This window comes from Lepeophtheirus salmonis, chromosome 2, assembly GCF_016086655.4.
Source record: "Lepeophtheirus salmonis chromosome 2, UVic_Lsal_1.4, whole genome shotgun sequence".
NCBI classification, from domain to species: Eukaryota; Metazoa; Arthropoda; class Copepoda; order Siphonostomatoida; family Caligidae; genus Lepeophtheirus; species Lepeophtheirus salmonis.
In genome coordinates, this window is record NC_052132.2 from 7,087,614 (window position 1) to 7,114,672 (window position 27,059).

Here is a 27,059-nt window from a genome sequence, read left to right on the forward strand (position 1 = left end):
TGTCTCTATCTGTTCCTCACCAAAAAAATCCCATACCTAATGAGATAAGCATAAAGAAATACCACATAGCTTAATATCTGAGTGCACAATGTCATTGGTAGTGGTTGGATGTTTTGTCAAAATCTGTCTTTTTTGTCAGCAATCAGTACGATACATCAAATTAAAAATTCTAGCAATAGTGACGTTATAAACTATGATTAGTTGCGTATTTTGTCAAAATCTGCCTGTCATGGCCAGTAGTCGGTACAATGCATCAAATTGAAAACTCTAGGAAGCCCGATTACATGATGGTCTAACATTGTACTTGACACTAGCTTTTTTTTTCTATTAAAACTGTACTTTAGTACAAACAAATGTTAGCCTAGAGAAAATGAATAATATTTTCAAGTAATTAACGAGTTATGAGTAATACTTGGCTTTTATTCCCCGGAGCAGAGTTTTTTTTTACTCTTTTGTAGTTACTTCATAAATCCAGAGTTCTTATTGGTGAGTTTGCCATTTGACGCAGCACCAATTAAAACATTCAAGCTTGATAATTTTTTTTTGCTATTGCAGAAATATATTTGTAAGTTATAATCCAAGACAATATTTAATTATGCTAAAAATAACTTTTATTAATTTTTCAAACTGAATTCATTCCTTGAATTTATTTTTGAACAAATCCATTATTAAATTCTATTAATATGATACATTTATTTCAATATGACAACTACTATAAATATAATGATGCATTTGTTACATCATTTAGTAATTTATTTTGTGGAAAATGTGTATTTATGATAGTTATATAATTCCTTATTGCAGCTTATATTAATATCCAATTTTTATAATTTATCATTGATTGTTAAAAATAAAATATCGCCCGTTTATAATATTACTTATCAGTTAATAATTTTATAAGTGGGCTCACTTGCTTTTGCTTGTTTTTTTACAAGCAATAAGCGCTCCCGTTCAATTAAAAATGAGCTGCACTAATTTCTTCGCTCGTAATGGAGTTTTTGATTTTGACAACTCTGAAGGATTGCAAACAAATTCCAGAAATGTATTGAAAAAATGAAGAGAAATAAGGTTTATTGCTTTTCTAAAATGGTGAGCGTGCTCCCGCTCGTTATTCAAAACAATGAAAGAGCTCTTACTCTCACTCTAAAATTTTGAGAGCTTCTCACTAATGCTTTGACCCTTATACAAAGTTATTCTTTTTATAAATTTAATATAGTTTAGACGTTAACTATGCATTAGACATAGATATTTATTTAAATAATACTAATAATATGTACATGATAAAAAAAGATGCGTAATTATGTTTTTTTTCATGTTTTAATAATAATGAATAATTAGTTTAACTTATAATCAATTACAAGTGGTATATGCCTATGGTAATCGTATGTATAAAAAGGATTCAGCTATGGTATACATACAATATCATAAATTTATATTTTCAGCGTTTTCTTTTTCTTTTCCGTGAAATAATTGAGAAAAACCATCAGATAAACTAAGTGGGAACTTTTCACTGTCCTCAACAGTATCTGGCATGTCTTTGTTTCCCGTTTCAGGTAAAAAACTTGCTAAGCCTGCAGCAAGTATAGCAGTAAGTCCAAATATTGCGATTGGAAATGTGGGACTCACAACTTTATCCAGGCCACCCACAAAAGGAGCCACAATACCACCTACTCTGGCAAACAATGAGCTCGTCCCAATTCCCATGGATCGAACTAAAGTGGGATACATTTCTGCTGTGTATATATAGCTTATAGCAAAAGAACCTAATAAAATAATATGTATTAATGAAAAAGTGTAGTCAAATAATATTTTTTTTCTTTACCTGTGATGCAGAATTTACCTAATATGGCACAAACAGCATGCGGCCAATTGTTTGCATATACATTTCTAGGAATGGTAGTAGTGAGAAGAAGGAAAATGCCCGTCAATAGCATCATAATTACGTATGGAGTCTTTCGGCCACTTTTTAATAAAACCCAAGTTGCAAGAGAGTATGCTGGTATTTCTAAAAGGCCATTAACCATAAAATTCAACATTACAGATCCACCAAGAGAAGACGTGTTAAGTGTGAGGCCATAGTACACAAAACTATTTGTAAACCAGTTAAAAAATAGTATAAGTGCTTTTAGAATAAGCGATTTACTTCTGAAAGCAGCACTCAAACATTTGCCAGATGATGTATTGCTCTTTTCTTTATGGGCGCTGTCGGTACTATTGTATTTCCAATCGTCTGGAAGTGGTTTTTTTGTGTTGAATTGTACTATTCTTCTAATTGTCACCTCTGCTTCTTCAACTCTATTTACTGATATTAGCCACCTAAAGATATTCATTAGCCCATTAATTAAAGTAATTAGTTCTAATAAAAAAAGATAAAAACCCATAGAAATAATACAAATTGGCAATAATCGTTGTTTAATTATATGGGAAGATAGAACTATTGAAAAATACACTTTTTTTTAACTTTGATATGATTCCGCATTTTTCCCCATGCTTTCAGATATGAGTAGCTCGAAAATCCTTTTTTTAGGGATTTCTATATGTATTTTACCCTACTTCATCGGCCTTAAAGTTTTTCCAAAATGTTTTCTTAATGATTTTGCGTAGTTTTTGGGAAAACACTATTGATAGAAAACATCATTTAATACTAAAAACGATATTAAACTAAAATATAACCTTTATGAAAAATATATTTTACTATCTATGTATCAAAATTGCTCAGTACAATGAAGAGCAGTACTAAAATTGTATACTTCCAGTTATCAACGTATTTTCTCTTATATTTACCCAATGTTTACAAAAATGATATAAACAATTTAGAAAGATATACACTTATTTCCATTTCTTATTTTCAAATAATTTTTCGAATAACAATTGAAAATCAGAATGGTATACATTTTATAGATTTTCTTAAACTTAAATAAAAACGTAAACATCACAAAAAAGTGTTTATTTTTATTATATATTTATTTATTGAAGATATTTTTTTTAAACAATCAAGTCATTGTATATTATACTCTATAGCTTAAAGGAGATACTTTCTTGACTTGGTATTTTGGGTATTATGTTTGCATAGTCAGTCATCATCTTTATTCCTCTCTCTGCAATAACCGAATATTATATATATAATTTTTGCTTTCATGTAGTCTTTATTTCCTCACCATGATGCGATTGGCTCTAGAAGCCAATATGACCCTATATTCAGTATGCCTAAAAAAGTATGCGATTCTGGACCAATAAGATTATCTAATTTTGTTTTTTTCAGTTATAATCTAGAATATAGGTTTGCCTTTTCTAAAACTGCCAGATTTTATAGTCGAATATAATTTCAAGGGGTTATTCCTCTTTTGATCATCATCTAAACCATTGCTCAATAGAGCGAACGGAACTAAAACTCCTGTGTCCATATTTATATCATTTCTATAAAAATTAGCTGAATATAAGAGAAAATAACATTGATAAATGGAAGTATACAATTTTAGTACTGCGGCCTTGATGTTCTCTTTACCGTCATTGTACTGGGCAACTTTTTTTTTTGTATAGGACATAATAAGATCCATAAAAAAGATTTTCAGGCTTATCATTACATAAAGTATGGAAAAAATCCGAAGACATATAAAAATTCTAAAAGTATAATTCTAAATAGGTCTAATTGGATTAGAGGGGGGGGGGAATTGTTTTTCCAAATATTACATTTTTTCGAAAAACTTTCAAAAAATTATAGCTTTTCACATAAAATTAATTTTTAAGCAACAAAATTTTAAAAATATACAGCTGCTCACAAAAAATTTCAAAAATTCATAGATATTCTCTGAAAATTAAATTTTTATGAAAAAAAGTTAAGAAATTAAATATTATTGGAAAAAACTTTCAAAAATCCATATTTACAATAAAAAGAAAATTTCAAAAAATTTCAAAAACCCATAGATATTTAGAAAAAATTTAATATTTAGGAAAAAAAATTGAAAAATTAAATTTTTGAAAGAATTTTCAAATATTAAATTTTGTAATAAAAAGTCAAACTTCCTTAATTTTTATTATTTTGGAGTGGGGCTACAGCCTTTCCATACCAACCCCTGTGGACGCCCCTTTATTTTTTTGTTTACTGGGCGATCAGAGAGGGCACCATTTTTGCTCTTACGATACAATAATTCAACTCACTGATTGGTAATATTATTTAAAATATTGTTTATTTATAAATTCAAAATCAAATTGGTATTTTGGTCCCAAGAAAAATAAATTAAACAGAAATATTCTTTTAATCTTCTGTTAATGAACTTCCTTTTTATATTGCAGATATGGTGAACACTTGAAAGGCTATAATTTTAAAATAATCTTAACAACACGGGTTTGGGGTGTAACAAAATATAATTTGTTGTTCTTATAGTAATAACATTAAATTGAATATTCATTAGTTTATGCGAGTTTTGAGAATCAAATTAGTACCCATCCGTTTTAGTGAGGTTGCAGCTTATTATATAAATAATAAAAGCTACAAACTTACATTTCCTCACAAAAAAAAAAAAAGAAGAAAAATCAAAGAAATTAAAAGGAAAGGAACGACTTTTAAGCAAACAGTTAATTAAATTCACTAAATCTTAATTAAAATTTGTTTAATATATAATTAAATCCTGAACAAGACCTTATAAAAAATAAATCATCTGAATTAATGCTTTGAGGCGCATAATGAAAAGTATTGGTCTTAAAATGTAGATTTATGGGAATATAAAACATTTTTATAAATCTAGGGGTCTTTCATATCCCAGTTAACTTTTAGAGGGTTAACTTATTCATGTAACATCCCTAAACTACATACTGTCTCACCATCTTGAAGATAACATATTTTTTTAGTTTGCGCATGATCCATTGAAAAGATTATTACCAAGTTTTAGAGTATACTCGTCTTTGAGTAAATAATTTGATTTTATATGAAAGTTGATATTAAGAAAGTAATTTATTTAAAACATACCTTGGGCTTTCAGGTAAAACCCAAATTACAGAAGCTGTTAAAAAGGTTGGTATGCTCGTAATCAACAGGATTCCCCTCCAGTCTCCAAGACAATGTGCAAATAAACCCAATAAGAGCCAACCTGCAACCCACGGAAATTCAAGTCCCATTCCAACAATGGTACTCCATTTACCTCCAACCAATTCCATGCACCATACAAAACAAACAGCAAACACTCCAATAGTGGCCAGACCATGAACAAATCTCCAAAAGAGAAATAGCTCAATGGAGTTGCTAAACACCATAACAACTCCTGCAGTGGCCATTCCAATCGTCATTGGCACAAGGGCTTTTTTCCTACCAAATTTATCAGAGATGATTCCGGATAAAAACACTCCAACGAGTAGCCCAGCAAAGTATATTGTTTGTGAAAGTTTGCTAAGATAGTCTCTATCACAGACTAAGTTCCATTCCTGAATGATTGTATTATTGAAATAGGACTGATCATATTCCCACTTTGTACATTTTATAGTTCTGTTATCTTGAGCGTGATCTGCCAATGGGTCTTCATAAAGAAGGCAAGAGTCTCGTACATTTTTTCCATCATGAAGTTTGTATGGACTCGATATATTTTTCCAGAGACTCAAATCCTCAAAATCATTGGGTCTTTCACACCAATAGTCAGTATGAAAAGCCAAAAATTTGATATTCAGACTTGGCCATACTGTTGGAAGAGTTATCAGAGCCACATAAGATATGTATATTAATTGCCATTTTCCACAGAGGCCTATAGTAGAAAGGAGTTTATCCTTACTTTCATTTGATTTCATTGTAATATCTGCAATACAAAAAGGTAATGAAGCATTAGTATATTTATAGGAATAAATAATATTATTCCACTAATAGTTAATCTTGTTTAGATACATGAAAATGACCTATCACGGTCAATATAAGAGTATTATACAAAGTAGTTATACATACAAAACTTGCAGAAGCATTTTATTCGGTTTTTATCCACGTTATTTACAAGGTTTGAGAACGTAACCAAACGAAACTGAAATAACACTTTACCGTCTTAAATAAAAAGAAACATTCGAATTTGTATAAACATTTATAGGCATCAGGATATATTATAGATGAAAAAATATCAAAAAAAATATTTAGTAAATAAAATATATAAACAAGACTGTCAGATCCACTTGGTCACATGGCATATTTAATTATCCATTGCTTGGAAAGACTTAAATTAACGCTATGTTTATTAAAAAAAGTCTTTGAAGTACATCCAAGCTGTAAAGGGTAAGCAAATATTTTTCAAATATTAAATTTTTGGGGGAAAATTTCAAAAATTCATAGATATTCACAGACGATTAAATTTCAAATAATCTTTAGAAAAAAAAGTTTTAATTATTAAATTTTCTAGTAAGTATGAAAAATTCCTTAATTTCGAGGGGAGCGGTGGCAGGCCCACCAGTCTCCTCTTGTGGACGCCCTTGGAATTGAGGAGGAAGGAAATGCACTCGCACAGCTACCTGTCTCAACTGTCACAAATGTTTTCAGTTGTTTTTTTATTTTACTCGTTGTGTGTTCCTTTTTATTTTCATAATTGATCAGTTTATTATGTGGGGGCCTAGGAAAAGAAAAACGGTAAATAGAAAAGGGAAACGAAAAGGAAACAGAACTCCCATAAATATGATAAACAAAAAAATGCAAAATTAAATAACCAACATATTTTTAAATCAAGAATAATAAGTGGATTGAACAATTATTTATTGGCATTGTCGGAAAGGTCAAAAATATTTTTATTTTTTTTAATAATTCCGATTCTATTTACCCGAATTGAACAAACTGCAATTATTTAAAATCTTTAAATGTCGCCAAATCTGATGTTACCAAATATAAATCTACCATTGCTCATACACTAAATGAAACGTACGTTAGAATTTTAATACCCCGTCATTTTATTATTAATTATTTTACATTTATAGGTTTTCGAACTATAACTATAATATACAAAAAGATGCCAAATTCAATCAGCAACAAATATTATTCCATAATTGCGCATAATTAGTTGATTAAATAATTATTTTTTGGCGATTCTGGAAAAGTCTTAAAAGTATTGTTTTCCAGAATAATATCAGTTCCAAATACCTGATTTAAACTAACTGCATTAATTTAGAGCCCTTGCATACAGCAAAATCTGATGATTTTAACTATAAAAAAGAAATAACCGTTTTATGTACAGTATGTCCAAAAATTGATGGTGGTATAAAAAATATCCGTTTCATAGTAAAAAAAATTTTTTTTGTTGCAATAAAATGAAATTTTGCTGACACAATCATTAGGAAATATTGCATTTATCTGATGTAATAATTTTCGATTATTGCATCATATATCAGTATAAAAGGGATCAGAAAACACCACAGGATGTTAGTTGAAATTCAATATCCGAAATGGTGAGAGAACACTCTTTGGAGAGCAGGACCAAGACTGTTGGCATGATAGAGGGTGGATCAAGCCACAGAGATGTTCCTAAAAGGTTACAGATTCCCCTCAGGACCATTGACAATTGGTATAAGAAAAAGAAGGATCGACAAACCCTTGAAAATCAAAAGGGTCGAGGAAGGAAGAAAAAAATTAACAAAGACTAGTGATTTCAAAATCTTTCAACAAAAAGATTTAATCCGCAAGGAAACTTGCAGTAATATTGACTTCAAAGGGCTATACAATATCCAAGTCATCTGTCCAAAACTACCTGAGGCACTCATTGAATGATTTGCCATACAAACCTTGTCTGCACCTCAAACTTTCAGAAAACCAAAAGAAGGCCCGGCTTCAATTCTGTCGTGAGCGGAACCACTGGACTGCAGATGATTGGAAATGTATCCTCCTCAATGATGAAAGTCCATTTGAGCTATTTCATGCCCCAAATCTCCGAAAAGATCTGGGTTGGGCAAGAGATAAGGGAGATGTGGAACCCACTCCAACTTTGAAATTTCCTCTGAAAATTCAGGTTTGTGCCGTTATCAGCCAGTGTTAGATCTTGACCTGATTCCACAAAACCAAACTGTGACGGCTGAGTACTACGTAACGGAGATCCTCATCAAGTCTCTGATGTCAGCGTTGTCTCGTACTGAAGAAACTGAACTCTTTGAAGAAGAGAATATTGTCTGACACATCAAGAGCTATTTTCAACCATGATGGTGCCCCTGTTCACCACTCCAAAAAGGTACAAAAGTGGAATTCAGACAACTTGGATTGTTTCTGGGGCAAAGGCACATGGCTTACCAACAGTCCTGATTTATCTCCTATTCAAAATTTGTGAGCCTTGGTCCAGAGGGAACTCAATGAAAATGCACCAGAAACTTCAAAGGATAAATTAAAAAAAAAAAAAAAACTGACAAAACCTTGGTAAAATATTTCTCCATATACTTTTAATAATCTCAATGAAGGGATGCCAAAACGCATATAAAATGTATCAACCTTAAAGGTCGGCATATTGGGAAGTAAATAAAGTTTTTTGCCATACAAAATCACATGTTTAGGTTATTTCATAATTTTTTTTTTAAAACACCATCAATTTTGACATACTGTATATTATAAATTAAAACAATTAACTGATTTTCATCAATTGCACCCACAAACCCCAGGAGCAAAATTGCAATTTGTTTAATTTTTTAATGTATTATGTCAAATCGATTTTAAGTAATATTTATGTTCGACAGCAAATGCGTTCTTCTTATTAATGCTTAAATCGTCTGTATTTTTTAGCTGGTCTGCTTTTTTGTAATTGGTAATTTGAAGAATGAATTTGCTATTCCTAAACTGTTGTCATTATTATTTATCTCCCAAAACATTTTTAAGATGGAACATTCGTGTGTGCCCATATAAGATGAAAGGAACCTTGTGAATTTGTTGCAGAGGTATAATTGTAAGGCAGAGTATAATTTGGGATCGAAATCAGATTAATTCTACCCGATTCCCTTATTTATTTCCTTCATCCCCTCCTGCCTTGTCACAGCTGATTGAAGTTGATCTAATGAAACGTCACGATAGATAAACTGTTCTCCTCCAAAACATTCTTTAACTTGTCAAGGATACCATGTTGATTTGCAGTTTCTTTTGTTTTTAATGCCCAAAACGCAGACGATTTTTATCAGTATTCCTTACAACCCAATGCATGATAGCAACTCACTGTATTTCCAATAAAAACTTAAAGAATCTCACCTCTAGAATGAAACCGCGTCCAGCCCGCTATTATTTATACAGCCTGATTGTCAGTTAGGTCGTAGCACAATGTATATTCATAGCATTATAAAATTTTTGATGAATGAAATACTTATATATTGTGAACATGTTTCTATAGTACTTTATAAGAGGATTATTTATCTGATAAACATTTTTAAAAAAATGTTTTTTGTTTCTAGGATGAAGATTATAAAAAGAGTACTAATTTTTATATATTTTAATTTGCGATTATCTCTGGGGCAAATTAATCTCATAAATATGTACAAATAAGTCGAAGTTTTCCCTACTCTACAATGACTATTATTTTAATTAAATATTGTTTAGAAGTAAAATAAACAATCTTCTATAAAAATAATAAATTAATAATTACATTTGTAATCCAGAGTGGGAACTCAAAAACTGCAGTAGCATTTAAATACCGTTTCATCCCCGTTACCTTTATTTATGATAATTCATTATGCAATCAAACAACTGCTGAATACAAAATAAAAAAGTTGTGTTTCAATCCAATGTCTCTAAGTGTAAAACTGTTGGTGCAACAATACAAAAGGCAACATATTTGTGATCTCCTCTGAGCCGGTGTCATTGCTGAATAGGCTTCAGAGGCCGAAAACATCTCCATCTGGACTGCCTACGACATCAAGAAATACATTTCAGCTCCACGCAGATATGATGAATAACCACTTCTGGGACAACAATATGAGTCGTTTCATGCCTGCTTCCATGTTGCTCTCCTCCAGCCCTGACTCAGCCCGCTAGACTCTGCAGTTTGAGTTGTCTTGGAGTAGCATATCTGTGCATCAAATTTGGATTAGCCCCGAGTTGCCATAATGAAAGGGTAGTGCGCCATGGACATGAAGTTTTACTCTTCTACCAAACAGTCTTCAAATTATCTTGGTTTTCACGTTGTATTTGGATTTCCTTCCATTTAGAATATCAGCAAAACACATCACAAAGGCTAGTTATAAAGGTTAGTCAAATTCTTTTATTGATAGAGTTTGCATTAATCTTAAAATTCCTGTTTGTAAAAATTATTTTACAATGGGTCATAATAAAACTATTTTGAGTTGGTGTATAGAAAAACCCGCGGAAAGTATTCCCTTGAGGATTTGATAGGAAAGCAATAGATGATTGATTTGCATCATTACATTTCCGTGCAATTTCTAACACTACTTTCATCTGACTCTAACAACTATACGTTTCATACGTTATCATAAAAAGTAATATATGGCTAACTAGTTAATTAGACACAAAATGATGTTTTTTTTATTCTTCCGTAAGAAAAGCTTTATTAATTTAAGTGTAATAAATTAACACCATGGATACAAAATAATCGACAAACAACATGATTCAATTTACTTTTTTGCTTCTGAGAATCTGCTGTTTATAGTTTGATTGTCTCAAAGCATGAATGCATTTTCTTAATTAATTACGTGTTAGAAAATTCATGCATTGTAGGGATTAAGGGGATACCTAAAGTAGGTTTTTCATGCTAGAGTGTACCTTTTACTAAATACTTTTTAATTTGAAATTATTTTGTAACTTAATGAAGACCAAAGTCGTTGAGTAACCAGCAAGCTAGCTTCTTAAAATTTCAAAATCCTTAGTATCCCTTCCAATTGGGATTCTTCAAGTATTAGGACTCTGGAAATGATCTGCTCCATATTATGTTTTTAATTTAAGTGACAACATATTTAAACAAAATAACATTTGGCAAACTTTTATTACACACAACAAGAAAAAGTTAATGGATTATTCTGCATAACTAGAAAATCCCAGTTGTTGTAGAGGGAACAGTCCCATCATTACTTCTGTAAAATATATAACCCGACGATATCCTAAAGAGAAAGAAGCCGAAAAATGACGTGGACACCCTGACAATTTGAAGAATAGTTTCATCACGTTTTATTTGATTAGAAGCAAGCAGCTAAGAAATGAAGCTACAAAAACCAAATTCAACTCTAAATCTAGTAACAAGGATATGTGAATAAATCCAATAAGTGCTCAAACTTATAACTCCATAACAAATCCTATTTGTTAGGGTGCAACTCAAAAGTCTAAAATCATACTTGGGATGTGAACCTTTAGCATTTTCGTTATGTACAAAAATGGAACTAAAGATGAACATAGGTGACCAATTTGAAACGTTTCTTTTTACAATTAGCTGAGAGTAGATGTGAGATGAATATATATATAATTCCCACTCCTTATCAAGCATAGACATAGGTATGTATAACTCTGTTTTTAATACACAATTCTACTCTGATTCCACTTACACTTATAACTTCTCAGTGTTCTTCCCCATCATTAATGATTACACTTTATACATGTAATTCCTCTTCTCATTAAAAATGGGAGTAACTTTTTATTTAATTTTTTGGCTTAGGTTACTAACAACAACAACAACAAAACTTGGAGACTAAAATGTTTAGGGAGTACAACCTGAGTTATACTCAGCATTGTGTCACAGTTTCTTCAAGCGAGCTAAAGCTTGGCTGTTCCCATTACACAACCGTTACATCCGTTACTTTCATCCTCATCCCGCTAAGATATTGAGTGTAGTTTTATGAATCCTTTTGGGCTATATAGTGTTCAATTTCATAGCCTGACCTACAATTCCCTGGTCATCGGGCTAAAGATTTTGCGAGTCATAAATATATATACCGATCTTCTTGAAAATTCCTCTCACAGAGAAATTAAAGTAAAGAGATCCATAATTATTTCCAAGGACAGTTTGGTATTATGAGTCTTTTTAGAAATAAACCTCGGGGAGAAGAATTCAGCTACTATAAAAAGGGATGTCATTATGTTTGAAAAACAAGTTAGGACTATTTAGGGCACATAAGGGCGTCTGGAGAGATTGTGGGCGAACTTTTGTATCAATTGATTTCCAAACCAAAAAAATCTTATGAGCTCCCCGCCCCAAAAATATTTTTGTATTTATACTAATAACTTTGAATATTTTTGTAGAGTTGATAATATGTTATAAGTGTTTTCAAATATTTGAATAAAGGCACATAATTTATATTAATAACTATTAATCATTTAAATATTTACAAAAAAACACTAGATCTATGCATCCGACCACTTGAATCTTTTTTCATTCATTCAATCACATTTAGAGCATAAACATATAATTATTTACATAACTCATTTACTTTTTATTATTAACATGGATTTAATTGATTTAGAAGACTTTTTCCCCCCTGTATTTTGTAGGTAAACCTATGCCATAGGTAATACAGTAATAAAATAAAAAAAGGAGTCAAAAGTAACAACACATGTTCTTGGTGTCGTTTTGAATAAGCATTCATATTCTTGCAACATATGTATCTTCATGTAATTTGAATTTGACAAAAATCGATAGTACCTTAAGGGAATTCATTCTACTTATGAAAATAACAATAACGTGACTTTTAACTTACATAATACCTATTTGTAAAAAGTTAAATAATATTTGTATTCACATTGTCAATGTTTTTAACAATTTTATTATTTTAACACTTTTTTTTGTACAAATTTATTTTTCGTTCGTTTGAATTTAAGTGTAATATATAATTCACAAAAACGGTACAAAATAGAACTATATAGAAGTGAAAACAGTTTTTTGTTTTTTTTGAGTCCTCAACCTGCCTATTAAAAATATTAGACATGTTTTTTTTTCTTAAAGCAATTGAACATAACTTATAATGAGAAAATTTACAATATTTAGAACGATTATAATTAAAATTGATTATATTGACAAAAAATTATTTGCAAAATATAATATTTATGTAAACATTTATTTGGAAAGTTATTTATGTACTAATTATTCTGCTCTACAGAGTAAATCATAATTAAACACGTGAACTTTATAACAGAAAGATTAATTTATGAATTTTCTTGAATTTGATTAATTATAAAATAAATTAAAGTTTGAGATCCTAGATGACAAATTAATTGATAATAAACTACAAAATGGCAATTGGGTTTACCATAATAATAAAAGAGTTTTTCAATATGCATTAGGTTTGGTACAGTATGGGGTTGTACTGCAGTACGGTTTGATACATTTTTACCTTCGGGGCGGTACATAAGTATATATAAAATCACATATTAAATTTTATAAAATTATAAAATGTTGATTTTTTAAAAATTCTTTTCAATTAATCAATTTAGATAATGTGGTAACTTTTCAATCCATAAGCATCCTTATATATAAAAAATTATTTCTATATTTTTTTACATAAAAAAGAGATAAAGACTTATATCGCAGTTGACAAAAACTATGGTAAATGAATATTTTAATAAATTTCCCGATGTTTTCAAGGATACAACAGTGACTACTGCAACTAAATGTACATTTATATCAAGTAAAATAATTTTTTCGACAGCTGGTGATATTGTGTCTGCTAATTGGTCTTGTTTATTATATCGAAAAATGTAAACAAGCTCATCTTATTCCATTTTTCTTTTAGATTAATGAATAAAAGTACTATATAATATGTATATTTTATAGAAACTTAACTTTTTTTAGAGAAGCTAAGTATAATTAGGAATAATTTTTGTACAGAAAATAAATTTATTAAATAAAAAAACATTTTACTTCTAAACCGGTCCGAACCGCCTACCGTGAAGGGTGTAACGTAGTTCATATCAGACCGTAGGTTTAGCATACCGTCCCAGCCCTACTATGTACTTATGTATGCAATTTATTTATTATCTAATTGAATGTGATAGACAGAAAAAGATAAAAAAATAAAAAATATTTAAAAAAATTGATTTATTAACTATAATTTTATTTTATTAATGATTGATGAATTTTAGATTTTCCAGTTATTGGATTTAGTATTATAGTTCAAAGAGACTTGAAATATGAAATGTGGGATACTGAAAATAAGATTTTAATTAATGAAATAAGTCATTGGTGGTTACAGAGTGAATAAATACATGTAGCGAAGTTTTAAGTTTACTTGTTTTTTTAAGATTAAGTATGATCACGTTATCGAACAAGATGCAATCATTAGAATTAACAGCTTCAATCAAACCCTTTCAAATCTATCACAATTATTTTGTTATGAAAAGAATATTATTTATTTTCGAGCATTACATGTTAGGATTTTCAAATAAAAATTATACTTATTGAACTAAACAAGCAATAAGCTTTTTTGTTACTTTATAGGTGAGTGTCTTTACATGGAGTGATCAATGTAATCATGGTGTATTCCCATTAAAGTTTATTCACTTTCATATCTCAATATAATGTAATACATAAATATCCGGAAGTAAAAGTTGACCTTGCTCTCCCAATAAATTATCATAATCAATTTCAAATTTAATAAATATCAATCTAATTTCATGTTGTCCGTGTCTTCAGTTTGAGTCGTGGGGATAATAAGGATTGGTTGCATTAACATAGGCAAAATAAAGACTACTTCATGCTTAACATGTTGAACAATCCACACTTAAGTTACGCATCCACAATATCAGTTTAAAATTACTGAGACTAAAGGTACATATTGATAATAAATCATTCAAAAAGGAATCACAAAACTCTAATCATCTAGGAAATCAAATCAGAAACACTATTTTCAACACTTGTAATGAATTAAAAAAGGGAAATCAAATCCAAATTCAAGAGTTAAGACAAGAATTATTTAGTGTAAAGTCATTTACACTAGATTAAAAGAGGTTCATCAACAGACGCTCGTCTCCAATGTGCAAGAGAAATATGATGAACTATGAAGGAACTGATAATCTCATGACTATTGATATTCCTATTAAAAATATTTTCCTTCTATGTGGTTTTATAAGAGATTTTTCCTCCATACTCACAAATAAATGCGATTTGCAGTTAAAAGTTAGATCCAAAAGAAATAAAAGGAAATCTTGTATCAAAAATAATGTCTTTCTTCGATAAAATTTAATCCTACATGATCATTGTTTTTGGAGGAATGTTTCAAGTTTCACCTCCAAAAAATGAAATTTTCCAACAAATCTTTCACCAGACGATCTACAATTCCATGATTGATTACTTAGATCACAAATGAGGGTTTTTGATGGATGATCGGATAAGTTTCTATCACAACATTTGTGATAAATCACTTTTTAAATAGAATTAATTATTCTTTTCAACGGTTGTTATTTAATAGAATAATTATTTATCATATTAATTTTAAAAGTTCTAAAAATGAGGTTGCATGGCTTGTGTCTATAAAGATAATAAGTAATACATGCATAAACACAGTACAAAATATACATAGGTCCGTAAATCCGAAGCATCTTTTAGCTTTCAGTTTTAGTTGTTAAGCTAAAGAGTTATTTTTAATTATTTCTTCATTTTTGAGGCGATAAAATGGAAATATGAAGTGTAACCACGAGTGTGTCTGGACATGAATGACAAAAAGTAACGCCGAGGATCTGAGTGAATGCTACTTTAGCCTTAAACTAATTTGATTAAGGACATTTTGCTTTAAAAGCATTCTGCTTAAATTTATCAATATTGGAATTTTCCCCCAAAATTCCAATTCAGACAAACTATTGAAATCTCACTATGCAATGAGTACGAACCAGACAAAAAATAAGTAATACAGTTGGTATGATATGAAAAATGAATGAATGATGCAGAGACTCATGGACTGGAAAACAGTTGTTACAACAATAAAGAAAATAATTCCCTCATTATTCAAAGAGAATAAAAAAATCAACAAGTGAAAATATAAAAAAACAAAAATAATTCAGGTACCTCATTCATTTATATCTTAATGCAAAATATCTTTGAGGCGAAATGGCTTTAAGACAAAATTGTTTAAGGTGAATAGAGTATCTGACCCCCTTTCAACGTAGGTTTGTTTGTCTCCAGAGCAGTCAGTGAAACAGGTTCTTGTTTCACTTAAATAAGAGTTGGCTCAATACCATGAAGTTGCTACATTTACCCAATTTGGTTCAGATCTAGATGCAGCAGCCACTCAACAATTCTTGAAACGTTGTTGTTAGTCTTATTGAACTATTGGAACAAGGCCAATATATCCTAATCACTATTGAAGATAAAGTTGCTGTCATCTACTTCAGTGTCAGAGATTTCATCGACAAGTTGGACCTGATATGGTCACTAATTTCAAAAAGAAATTTTGGACCATGTACGCTCCTCCCAAAGACCAAACTCTTGACCAAATTACCAAGGATAGTCAGTGGAGTGATACTATTAACCAGCCTCTCTACAAAGTAGTTGTCCATTTTTTTGGCAACCAACCCATGAACAATTGTTTAAAATCATACATGACTCTTGACTATTAATTAAACTTGATCGCGTAATTTAATTACCAAATGGTATCATAGTACTTAATGTGAAAACAGTTTAATATCTCTTTGTTATATTGCCCTGTGGGTGTTTATGTATACGAATGTATATCAAATATTATAATCAGATTCTAATTTAAAAGATCAATTTCGAAAAAAATATCATATGCATATACGTGTTGCACATTTTTAGATTAAATCTTTTGTAATTTTTACTTACTGAATAACGTGTCTACTATCCCTTAACAAAAATAGTTTAAGGCTAAAATAACAGTCACCGAGGATTTGTTTGACATGTGCAAGTGTAAGTAAGAGGATTAAATAATTATGCACTATATGTATATAAGATATAATGAATACTTTAAGAAGGGGATATTAACTTATTGTCACAAATAATTCCCATCAGAGGATAATAAACCTAGGTTTTTTGAGGGATATAGAAATGTAATCACAAAGACAATCATTTATGTGTCTAATATACCTACATAATTAATTTACAAATATATTATGTTACTTGTTGACACACATCACCATGTTAAATTGTATGTTCAGTAATATTTATAAATTTAGGAAGCTAAGTGAATAACCCATTTTTATTATATTACTAGTGGTAGTACACGGCATTGCCTGGACAAATTAGACGGCCACGTAAAAAACAAAATTTTGCTTTAATAGTATGGAAAATTAATCCACAAGAAATCAGTTATTCTTATTCTCCGTTTTTCATGAGCACAATCACACGTACCAACTCAATACTTATATCCTTTATGTGGGTTCTTCCCCCTGAAGAATGAAAAAATAATAATAAAAGTTGGGGGGGGATGATATGATCGTATGACAGATGATTACTTTACTTGCTAAAGTGCTCACTAACACACAACATTCCTCCTTGTATACTAAACACAAAACGCCTGCAAGAGTTAATTCGTGTCTACATACCAGCATTTATATTGTATCGGAATCTTAACATATGCTGAAAGTGCATATTTATTATATAATACATTAGATAGCAATAACAAAAAAAAACAATGCTCTTTTTATACATGCACATTACACACGCCCACAATACTTTATTATTATATCTTCTATACAAAAAAATGTATATCATATACGTTAGGAATCACTACATGCAGTACACTCTGCATAAAAATTCGATAGTATATGCATAGTATTTCATTAATAGGACTAAATTATTATATCTTAGATCAACAATATCTTTATGTTATCTGTCAGGGAGCACCTAGCGGCTTTAAATGAAACTCTAGAATTTATTTTTTAATTAATACTTGTTTATTACACATTAGAGAACACTATTTATGAATTAGAGCACCTTCAGTCTTAATCACACGCTCTACGCGACCCAGAACACTTTTCAAACGTTGACGGCGTTATAATCAAGGGGATTCAGTTCAGGGCTCTGGGGTGGCCAGAAGTCCTTGGCCATTCTATCCTGTACAATCTTTGCCGTATGTTCAGGATCCTTGTCCTGTCGAAAGCAATAATCGGCTTTCTTTGATTGTTTTGTGATCTTACAAACCAACGGAAGCACTTTTATTTGGAAAAACATCAATTAATCCTTGCTAGTCAATCTGTATCTAACGGGGAACCAAATGGGCTTCATTTTGTGACCTTCAGATGAAAAAATGCCGAACATAACTACTGAGGCCGGATTTTTGGTGGTGGACACTTTATGGAGGTTGCACTCAATTTATCCTAAATATAAACACGATCTTTTTTGTCTATTGTTCATGCGATCCATTGTAAATACCCTCTCTTCTGAGAATAACAAAATTTGGTTTCTGTGATACCTCAGGTCAATGTAAACCTTTTTGCACCGATCTAATCATAATTGTTGTTATTGCTGAATGAGAAAGGGTCTTTCAATATGTTGGACCACCAGCTTTTTACAGCATGGGCTACAAAGAAACAGCTCCTCCACTGCTTGTTCGCAAAGTCCGTCTTCGTGTTCTTCGGATTTTTCACAAAAGTTTTTTTACCGTTTCAGGATTTAATTTTATCGGCCTTCCGCTTCTTTCACAATCACTGATGTATTCCCAATTGTTAACCTTAACCTTGATCCTCCAAAAGGTGGTTTTACAGACTTTAAGTGTCCTTACTATATCATAATTGCTAAATCCGGCACGGACTTAATGAGAAACATCTCGCCTTTTTGCTCCATTTTCCTTAATATTTATCGAAGAGACTTAGTAAATACAGTTTTCAAAAGGTAAATAATAATCTGTTATCTTTTGTTAACGCACCTTTTGCATAAAATTAACCAAAACCTCTAAAAACACAATTAATGACATTTTCCAAAACTTTTTAAAGGCCGTTACAGTGAACCCTGTGACTGTTTTTCATACCTTTATAAAGACAACCTTTGTTTTATTAATATAGATTACTAACTTCCACGGAATGATCGTATACTGTTATATGAACAAATGAGTTCCTCAAAAAGATAGAATAATCCACTGAAAGTCCAAGTGAGGAAAACAAAGAGTTTTTCATTCTCCATCCACTGCTCCTTCATTGAAATTCAGAAGTCATTTTCTTCTTAAGTCAACTATGCTTCGTCTCTTATTCGAAGAAAAATATTTCATTGATAAGAGTCCTTCAGTTTCCTTGATGAAAATAAATATAACGCACAAATAACTTATCTCAATCACAATTTTATTTATAAGGTGGAGTTTGTGATGTATAATCTATATGAATAATGCTATATCCTGGGCCTTTGATTTCTTTTTTTACCTGTGTGCCTCTTTTGTTATTGAAAAATAAGTGGAAGATTACTACAGACTCTTCAAGATAATGTGTCTCTCTTTTATCAATCGTTTTGTCTCAATTGCCAATAAACATTATATTCTCTTAATAAGTATATTTATTTCTGTATAAAAATGTTTCATTTCATTTTGTATATGTATAATGTCAGTAATAATTTGTTGAATCTATTTATTTTAGTTTACATTAATAACTTCTATATCGTATCATTTTTACATTTAAATTTGTTTGATTCTCTGCTTATGACATTTATAACAAGTTACAATGTATATAAATCTTTTTTTATATGTATTTTTTTTTTTAATTTACCCATAATTATTTAACTTAGTATTATATATATATATACATTATAATAACTTAATAAATTAACTTAATAATGTTCAATATTTCAATGTAACGATAAGGACGTCATATTTTGTAATAAATGATTATAATTTATCATTCTATATAATACTCTCCTTCTTACAAATTCAAATAAAATAAATACTAATTATATTTGAAATATTAAAGTTCCCTACTCATTGAGAATGGATCTCGTCAATGTTGCAATCTTGGAATCTCATTCGTAAGGAAGGAGTCAAATCTGACCTCTTGATATGTATGATCAAGTTAGAAGTGTTTTTCTTCAATTTCCTCCATTTATCTTTGTTATTATCTCTGGGAGAACATATCTGAAGATTTTCCGTATTTTCGTTTCATCAAAAATACAAGCCCCGAATTTTTCAAGTTGTAAGTGAAGTTGTATATGGATGTCAAAATCAACGGAGAACAATTGTCTGAATTATCTTAGCTTCAAATGGCGTGCAATTTGTATGTATAACATCTTTTTCTTCGGATACACACTTGGGTATGCTCCATAGATTCAAACATGTAGATGTGGAATTTATTTAAGATACTTATAAGTATTTTTAGTGTATTTGAAGTATGATAAGATGAAGACGAATTTTATTTATATTAATAATTAGTATATTTATTTATGAGAAAAAATACCTATGTATATTTTACATTTGCTGCTAATACTTTGTTGAATCCATTATTAATATTTAATATTAATAATTTCTTTGTCATATCATTTGTCATTTTTAATTTGTTTAATCTTCTATGTATAACTTCTATTAAAATTTATAATTAACATTTTTTGTATTAGTTATTCATTATTTTATTTATTTTTTATTTTACCTATATTTTTTTTAACTTAATATCACAAATATACGTTATAATAATTTAATTTATCAATTTACTAGTAATCTCCTGCTACAGTTAAAGTGTTATTGTTATTTTTTTTTATTACTCTTTGTAACATATATCATATTTTTGATTTAAGGGAAGACATTTAGGAGATATCAATGTTAATGTATCTATAATATAGAAATATGAAAGTTTTGTTTTGTGAGTTTCACAAAGTAAATCAAGTATTTCTGAAAATGGAACATTTCTGTTCTAGTGTTACTGTAAATATAGAAAATTATAATTTTTATAGCAGAATCACTAGGCATTCTATTCTCTAAAACCATAACTTTAATTAATAGTACCCTATATCTCGCTCCTGCGATTTCTACGCACTCGCTTGATGCCCAGCCCAAGTTATAATACACACTACATATATCAATCCTTTTAATTTAAGTAATTCAAAAAAGTCTGATCATAGCCCCGCCCTCCCCCAAAAGAAAAAAACTATTCTTATTGGTTTCTTGTAACATTAGTAGAAGTGTTATGAATAAAATAAATATTGCGTTATAACTTTAAATAATATACCACTATATATGCATCAAAAAGTTGTCTAGATAAGAAGTCTATATTTTATTTACTTCAAAAAAATTCGCAGAAAAAAATTGCTCAAAACTTTTTCTTAAAATTTTGCAAAAAAAGTTAGGAAGAATAATGTTGTCAAAAAAGTAACCATCGATAAATGCTTCATTTTAGCAAATATTGCAAAAATTATTTATTAAAATGTACTGGAAATTAAAAATACAACATAATGCAGGTATGTCCAAAATGTATCGTTTTTCAGAAGTTCTTTAAAAAAATCAAAATGGGAAATTATGCAGAAAATTAGAGATATTTCAGTTAAACATCAACTTTTATTAATAGAATTTTAGGAGAAATTTCTAAAAACTTTTTTTTGTTCCCTAATACAATATTTCACTGGAAATTCATTTTTTTTTTTTTGCACCTGAAAAAAACGAAATTGCAATTTTCCAGTTTCTTTTTTTGCCCATAACTTTTTTGATTTGGAATAAATTTAGAAAAAGTAGTTAATCGTATAGTTTAAAAAAAAATTTGAATTTTGAAATGTTTCTGCATTTTTCCCATGCTTTAAGGTGTGAGAAGGTCAAAAATCATTTTTTAGATATGTAAGTATGTCTTATACCCTGCCTCATCGGCCTTAAAGTTTTTCCAAAAATGCATTTTTTGATGATTTAGCGTAGTTTTTGGACAAAAAATATAAATAAAACACACCATTTAATGTTGTAAAAGACATCAAACTAAAGTTTAACCCTTTTTGATTAATACTTTTTATATATCTTATTATCGAAGTATCAAGATTATCCAGTGAAATGAAGGGTAAGAGAAACATCTTGGTGTGTAAATTTTTTCAAAAGATTATACACTTACCTTAGAAAAATTATTTCCACATAATAAAATGAGGTAAGTGTATACTCCTTTGAAAATATTAATATTTTTAGCCGCCATAAATGGCTCATATAAGAGAAAATATCATTGATAGATGAGAGTATACAATCCTAGTACTGCGGTCTACACACCTGTAATATTTCATTAATACGACTACATCATATATTTCTTATACTTAAGCAATGCCAATCTTACTAAAAAATCTTGAAGAAGAAGTATGTTCTGCTAGATGTCACAATACAGATGCTGAGGAGATCATAGACATGTTTTCGGCCCTGAAGAACAAATCCCAATGGGATACCATAGACTATATTTCTTGCTGCATGAGAGCATCCAAGAACCGGGCAATTGAATATTTAGAAACACTAGACGCTGAGCAAAGAGAAGACATTATCTGTAGAAGTACGCAAATTGCAAGGAACAAAGGAATGGAGAAATTCATTTTCCAAAATGAAATAAAAACAGAAAAACTGAAAAGAAAGATACAAAACGAAACAATGAAGGACGAGAAACTACGAAATAAGCTCGCGAAAAATATGAACAATGGTAACATGGAAGTCGTTAGGAAGGCTGTTCCTTAACTTGATGAATCTACTAAAAATGAAGCCTGAGAATTTTGCGTGGAAACATTGTAGTAAGAAAAGCACATCAGTTGTGGTCGATTCTCAATAAGAAACATTTGATACTAAAATTGAAGACTTCAACTGAGAAAAAAAGTTGCACAAAATTTCATTTTTGAAAGAACAAGAGAGTTATGACTTTTCAGAAGAAAATGAAATACATTAAATGCTGATTTTATTGTTGGTGATTTTATGTTCATTTATGAACATAACATGCTAAAATGATTCAAGATACCTTAATATGGTTTATGCTGTATATATATATATATATTTTTAGGAAATAAATATATATTTTCTTTTCTAAATGTTTGATAATTTTATAAGCATATTTTAAAATAAAATAACAGAAAGTAATGGAAGTTTATTTAAATTTACAAGTGTATTTAAATCAACATACATTTCACATCTGGGAAAGTTTAGATTCGTCGATTGAAACCATGATACTCTTAAATGAAGAGAGGCATAATTTGAGTTGGATAATAGTTAACACACTCCTTGCGTCATATTTAATAATCCAGTCTTAAGAAACCAGTTCTTAGTACGTGCAATTCAAGGAGAAGACGGATTAACTATTTAATCACGAATCTCCAGAGTTCTCAGTGAATAGCCAATGGATTTCCATCATTGAGGTATTTATGGGGAGATACACTCCATGGTCAGCGTAAAAGCCCATTTTTAAATTTATATTTAAACTTTTTTCAGACTTTGTAACATACCAATATAGTTTGGTTATAACTTATATGTTAACCAATATGTTTTAGTGGCTCTGATGATTATTTATATAAATGCATATGATAATTGTAGAAACATAAAATTTTTAGACGGTTAATATTTTTTTATATATAATTGATCCTTAACAAGGGAAAATTTATTTAAAAAAAAATATTTATCGAATATGAATACATATTAAAATTCTATCTAACCAGTAACTTGATGTCAAGTTGTAACTGCTATTTAAACAAAGAACATAATGATAGCTACTAAGATAATACTCTAGTACTAAAATGCTGCAAGTGTTAGAGGAATAGGGATTATTTTTAAGCTTAAATGTAAAAGGATATGCCAAATGAATTAGTAGATAGTAAATTGAAAATCAAATTTGACCATTCAAACAAATAATAGGAAGAGCTAATCTTTATGCAATTTCCCTTTTCTAATAATCACGGCGAATATAAATACAAACAATGATACCATTTTGTAATTGGGCTTGCCAGAATTTTCAACTTGATGTGCTGTACGGACTACTGGACAAAAAGCCAGATTTTGATGTCATAGAATATAGAGTATACCATCAGTATAGTAAGATCATTTAATAATAGACATTAGTTGATTAAGACTACCAGTATGTCACTATTAAAAATTGTGGTGGAAGTCAAACATCAGTCGGAAAAGCGTTATGATATAACCTTGTATTTCTATTAACCTTGTCAGTACTAAAGTTATACGACACAGGACGAGAGATATGAAAGTTCAAGCATTCTTAATCTTTTAAGGTTGCAATTGAACAATCTGCCTTTAAAAATTATAACTGGATATAATAATTTGTACAACTTTATACTACCACGTTTGAAAATGCATGCATTTTCACTTCTATACCTTCGATAGAGCCTATGTCGTCCTTAGAGAAGGAGAAATGAGTGCATTCACTTTTAAAATGTTAATCATTCTATTAATTTGTTAAATCAAATTGTATCTTCGTACTAATAAAAGTACACTCGACTCTCTTTTTAAAGAATCCTTGTGATAACCAGTTTGAATCTCTATGAATATTTTCTATTTGTAAAGAATCCACAATGTATTGATAATGGGATTACACTACCCATTGTGATCAATAGTTTTTGACCGGCCTACAGTAAAAACTAGAGTTTGATATGAGTATCACTCGAACTCAACATCAGTATTTTTTTTTTTTTTTTTTTTTTTTTTTTTGTAAATGAATCCAACTCGCCATTTTGAAAAGCTCCACATATTTTGAACTCAAAATATTGAGATGAGTCTCGAGAGTGCTGTCATATCTAGTAATTTATTTTTGAAATATGTTAATCTATATATAAACATAATTATTCCTGCGAATACAAATGTATAAATAAACTATTCAATAAAAAGGATACTGATGGCGCCAAATTTATAAATATTTTGTATGTGTAATTATTCATAAAAAGGACAGGGATGGCGCCATTATAAAGTGATGACAAGTTTTAAGGCCCTTCACATTCTTATATTGAACAACAAAGAGTTTTAACTGTGAAGGCCAGGGGCCACGGAATACTTTTATGTTATAAACGTAATCTTTTATTTAAGTAGGTAAATTAGTATTAACTTATTTAATTTAGCACTTGGAATTTATCAATACTTGGAACTTCAATTTTTAACGAGAGGATCTACGGTGCTGGTTGAAATTGTTTTTACAAAAAGAACCAGGATTAATTACAAAGTAGCAGATATCCTCATCACCCTTGATGGTAACCTCGATTATTATATTATTTGTAGATAATTCCATAATTATCCCAACATATTGATACAACTTCATGAAATACCTTCCTTTGTGTGTGACTAAACATGCGCCAGGGGTATTGAATGACATGTACATACATGTGTGGTCTGAAAAGTTTCCCACCTAACATAGATATATTTTTTCTGAATCTTTATTTTTCAACATAGTCTCCTTGTAACCCTACACTCCTTTCAAAGCAATATTCCTATCTCTATAACTCCTCCAAATAGTACTCAACGTTTTTCTCTGAAAAATAATTGTTGACGAGACCCTTTTTGTTTTTGGCTTAATTACTCCGACTTGGATGTACTTATACAAGTTTCAACACAACAAGCCTTTATATGTCTGCTATTGTTTGAATTTATTTGAAGGTTACACTTTCAAAAACAAATGACAACTACATACAAAATGGCTGAAACTTTGGTGCGTAACTTTCAACAGTTGGTGCTAGATATATAATAGTTAGCTTTTATTTACGAGTGCTGCTATCTTCAGGATGAGGTTGGAAACTTTTCAGAACACTTTCGTATATATCCCATTAATAGGCAATCTCAATCATCGTATTTAACTTATTTCTTGATAGTAAACACGAAGTAAAATATGAGTATCATCGCCTTATTCCAACTCCACTCGACTTCAATATTCGAAATCTCGGACTCGAATCCAACTCTAGTAAAAATTCTATTCTCCCTTCATATATTTTATTCCTGTATGTTATCAATAGCTATAGTATTTACTACTCGTATCATGACAAGAAAAGAAGAATTACTTATAATTAAAATAAAGTTCCTTTTTTTATATTAGAATTTATGTAAATTTTATATAACAAAGATTGTTTTGTATATATGTATATGAATGTGCGTCGTAGTTTACATCATACCCTTGGCCTTAGTATGTGCTTTACTCATTCCGCCTATAGTACGAGTAATATAAAACATGACTTTGTTTTTGTCTTTTTCTTTGTTGGCTAGAGTGTACGAGGTAAAATCGTTTACTTTTTGATAGCAAACGAATAGAGTAAACTTTTACAAGAATGAAAAGGAGTACACCATTGAGGCTTTAGGACATACTTCTTTATTGATATATCTTTCTATTTTTCAAAATGAAAAGTGCACTGCATCACTTATTGATAAAGGCCTTGGACATCCCCACCAATTGCTTCTCGACGGAGGCCTTGAGTTCTTCCAAAATTCGGCGAGGAGTATCAAATGCTCTCTTCACGACTACACTCTAAATGGCATATTCAAGGTTGTAACAATCTGGTGAGGAGGGGTGAAACCAATGTTGATGCTTTGAACAAATCAACAATTCCTGGAAAGCAGTTACAGATGTCATTGTACATAAGAGGCCTTCCCCTAATCCTTTACATACATCCTCAAAGTCCAATCATTGACATTGAGATCTTTGGCATGCTGCCTCATCAACTGGACCGGACATCTGGTGATCAGGGTGTCCATTTCCTCCATGATCCCGATTTTAAAGCATCTACCGCTGCCAAGGACCTCTTAAGGCTCTGAAATGAAGCCACTCTGCTTTTAATCTTGTCGACAAGATTCCGGGATCCCTCTGCGACCTTCATGATCTTCTCAACACTCCTTTGGACTTGGAGTATTTAGACAACTTCTGCTTTTTTGCCTCCATCCTGATAACTGTTGATTTTAGAAAGTTTGTTTTTTATTGTTAATTAACCGTAACAGCCCTTTTAATAACGTAGCCCAGTATTTTAAAATATTCACCCTTAAGTACTCTGGATTGATGTATTGATGTCTACGATTTTATATCGCAAACTGTATTTGCTGATGTACTTATATTTATAGGTGGAAAATATCTATAAATAATGATGAACTTACTTGTCCTTGCGTAGATGATGTTGCTATGAAGAAATACTTTAATATATCATTCAATGCCTCGAGATAAATGAAACAATAAATTCAATCACGGAAGAAAAACAAGTGTTTTTGGCGAAAAGTAATAATCGACTGGACACAAATCTACAGGAAAGAATTGAAATAGACGCGGACATGGTTCCTTTTTTCTTCTTGACTACCTGACACAAATTCTT

At 30.1% G+C, this 27,059-nt stretch overlaps 1 protein-coding gene across 1 annotated transcript; it reads right to left on the reverse strand.

Moving 5' to 3' along the window:
- Nucleotides 1-1,216: 1,216 nt before the first annotated feature.
- LOC121132532 (organic cation transporter protein) lies at nucleotides 1,217-27,059 on the reverse strand. Its single transcript, XM_071894178.1, has 4 exons — nucleotides 26,848-27,059; nucleotides 4,967-5,783; nucleotides 1,823-2,316; nucleotides 1,217-1,763 (listed from the first exon to the last, which is right to left on the reverse strand). The coding sequence occupies exons 2-4, from the start codon at nucleotides 5,773-5,775 to the stop codon at nucleotides 1,423-1,425; spliced, it is 1,644 nt and encodes a 547-aa protein (XP_071750279.1). The 5' UTR covers nucleotides 5,776-5,783; nucleotides 26,848-27,059; the 3' UTR covers nucleotides 1,217-1,422.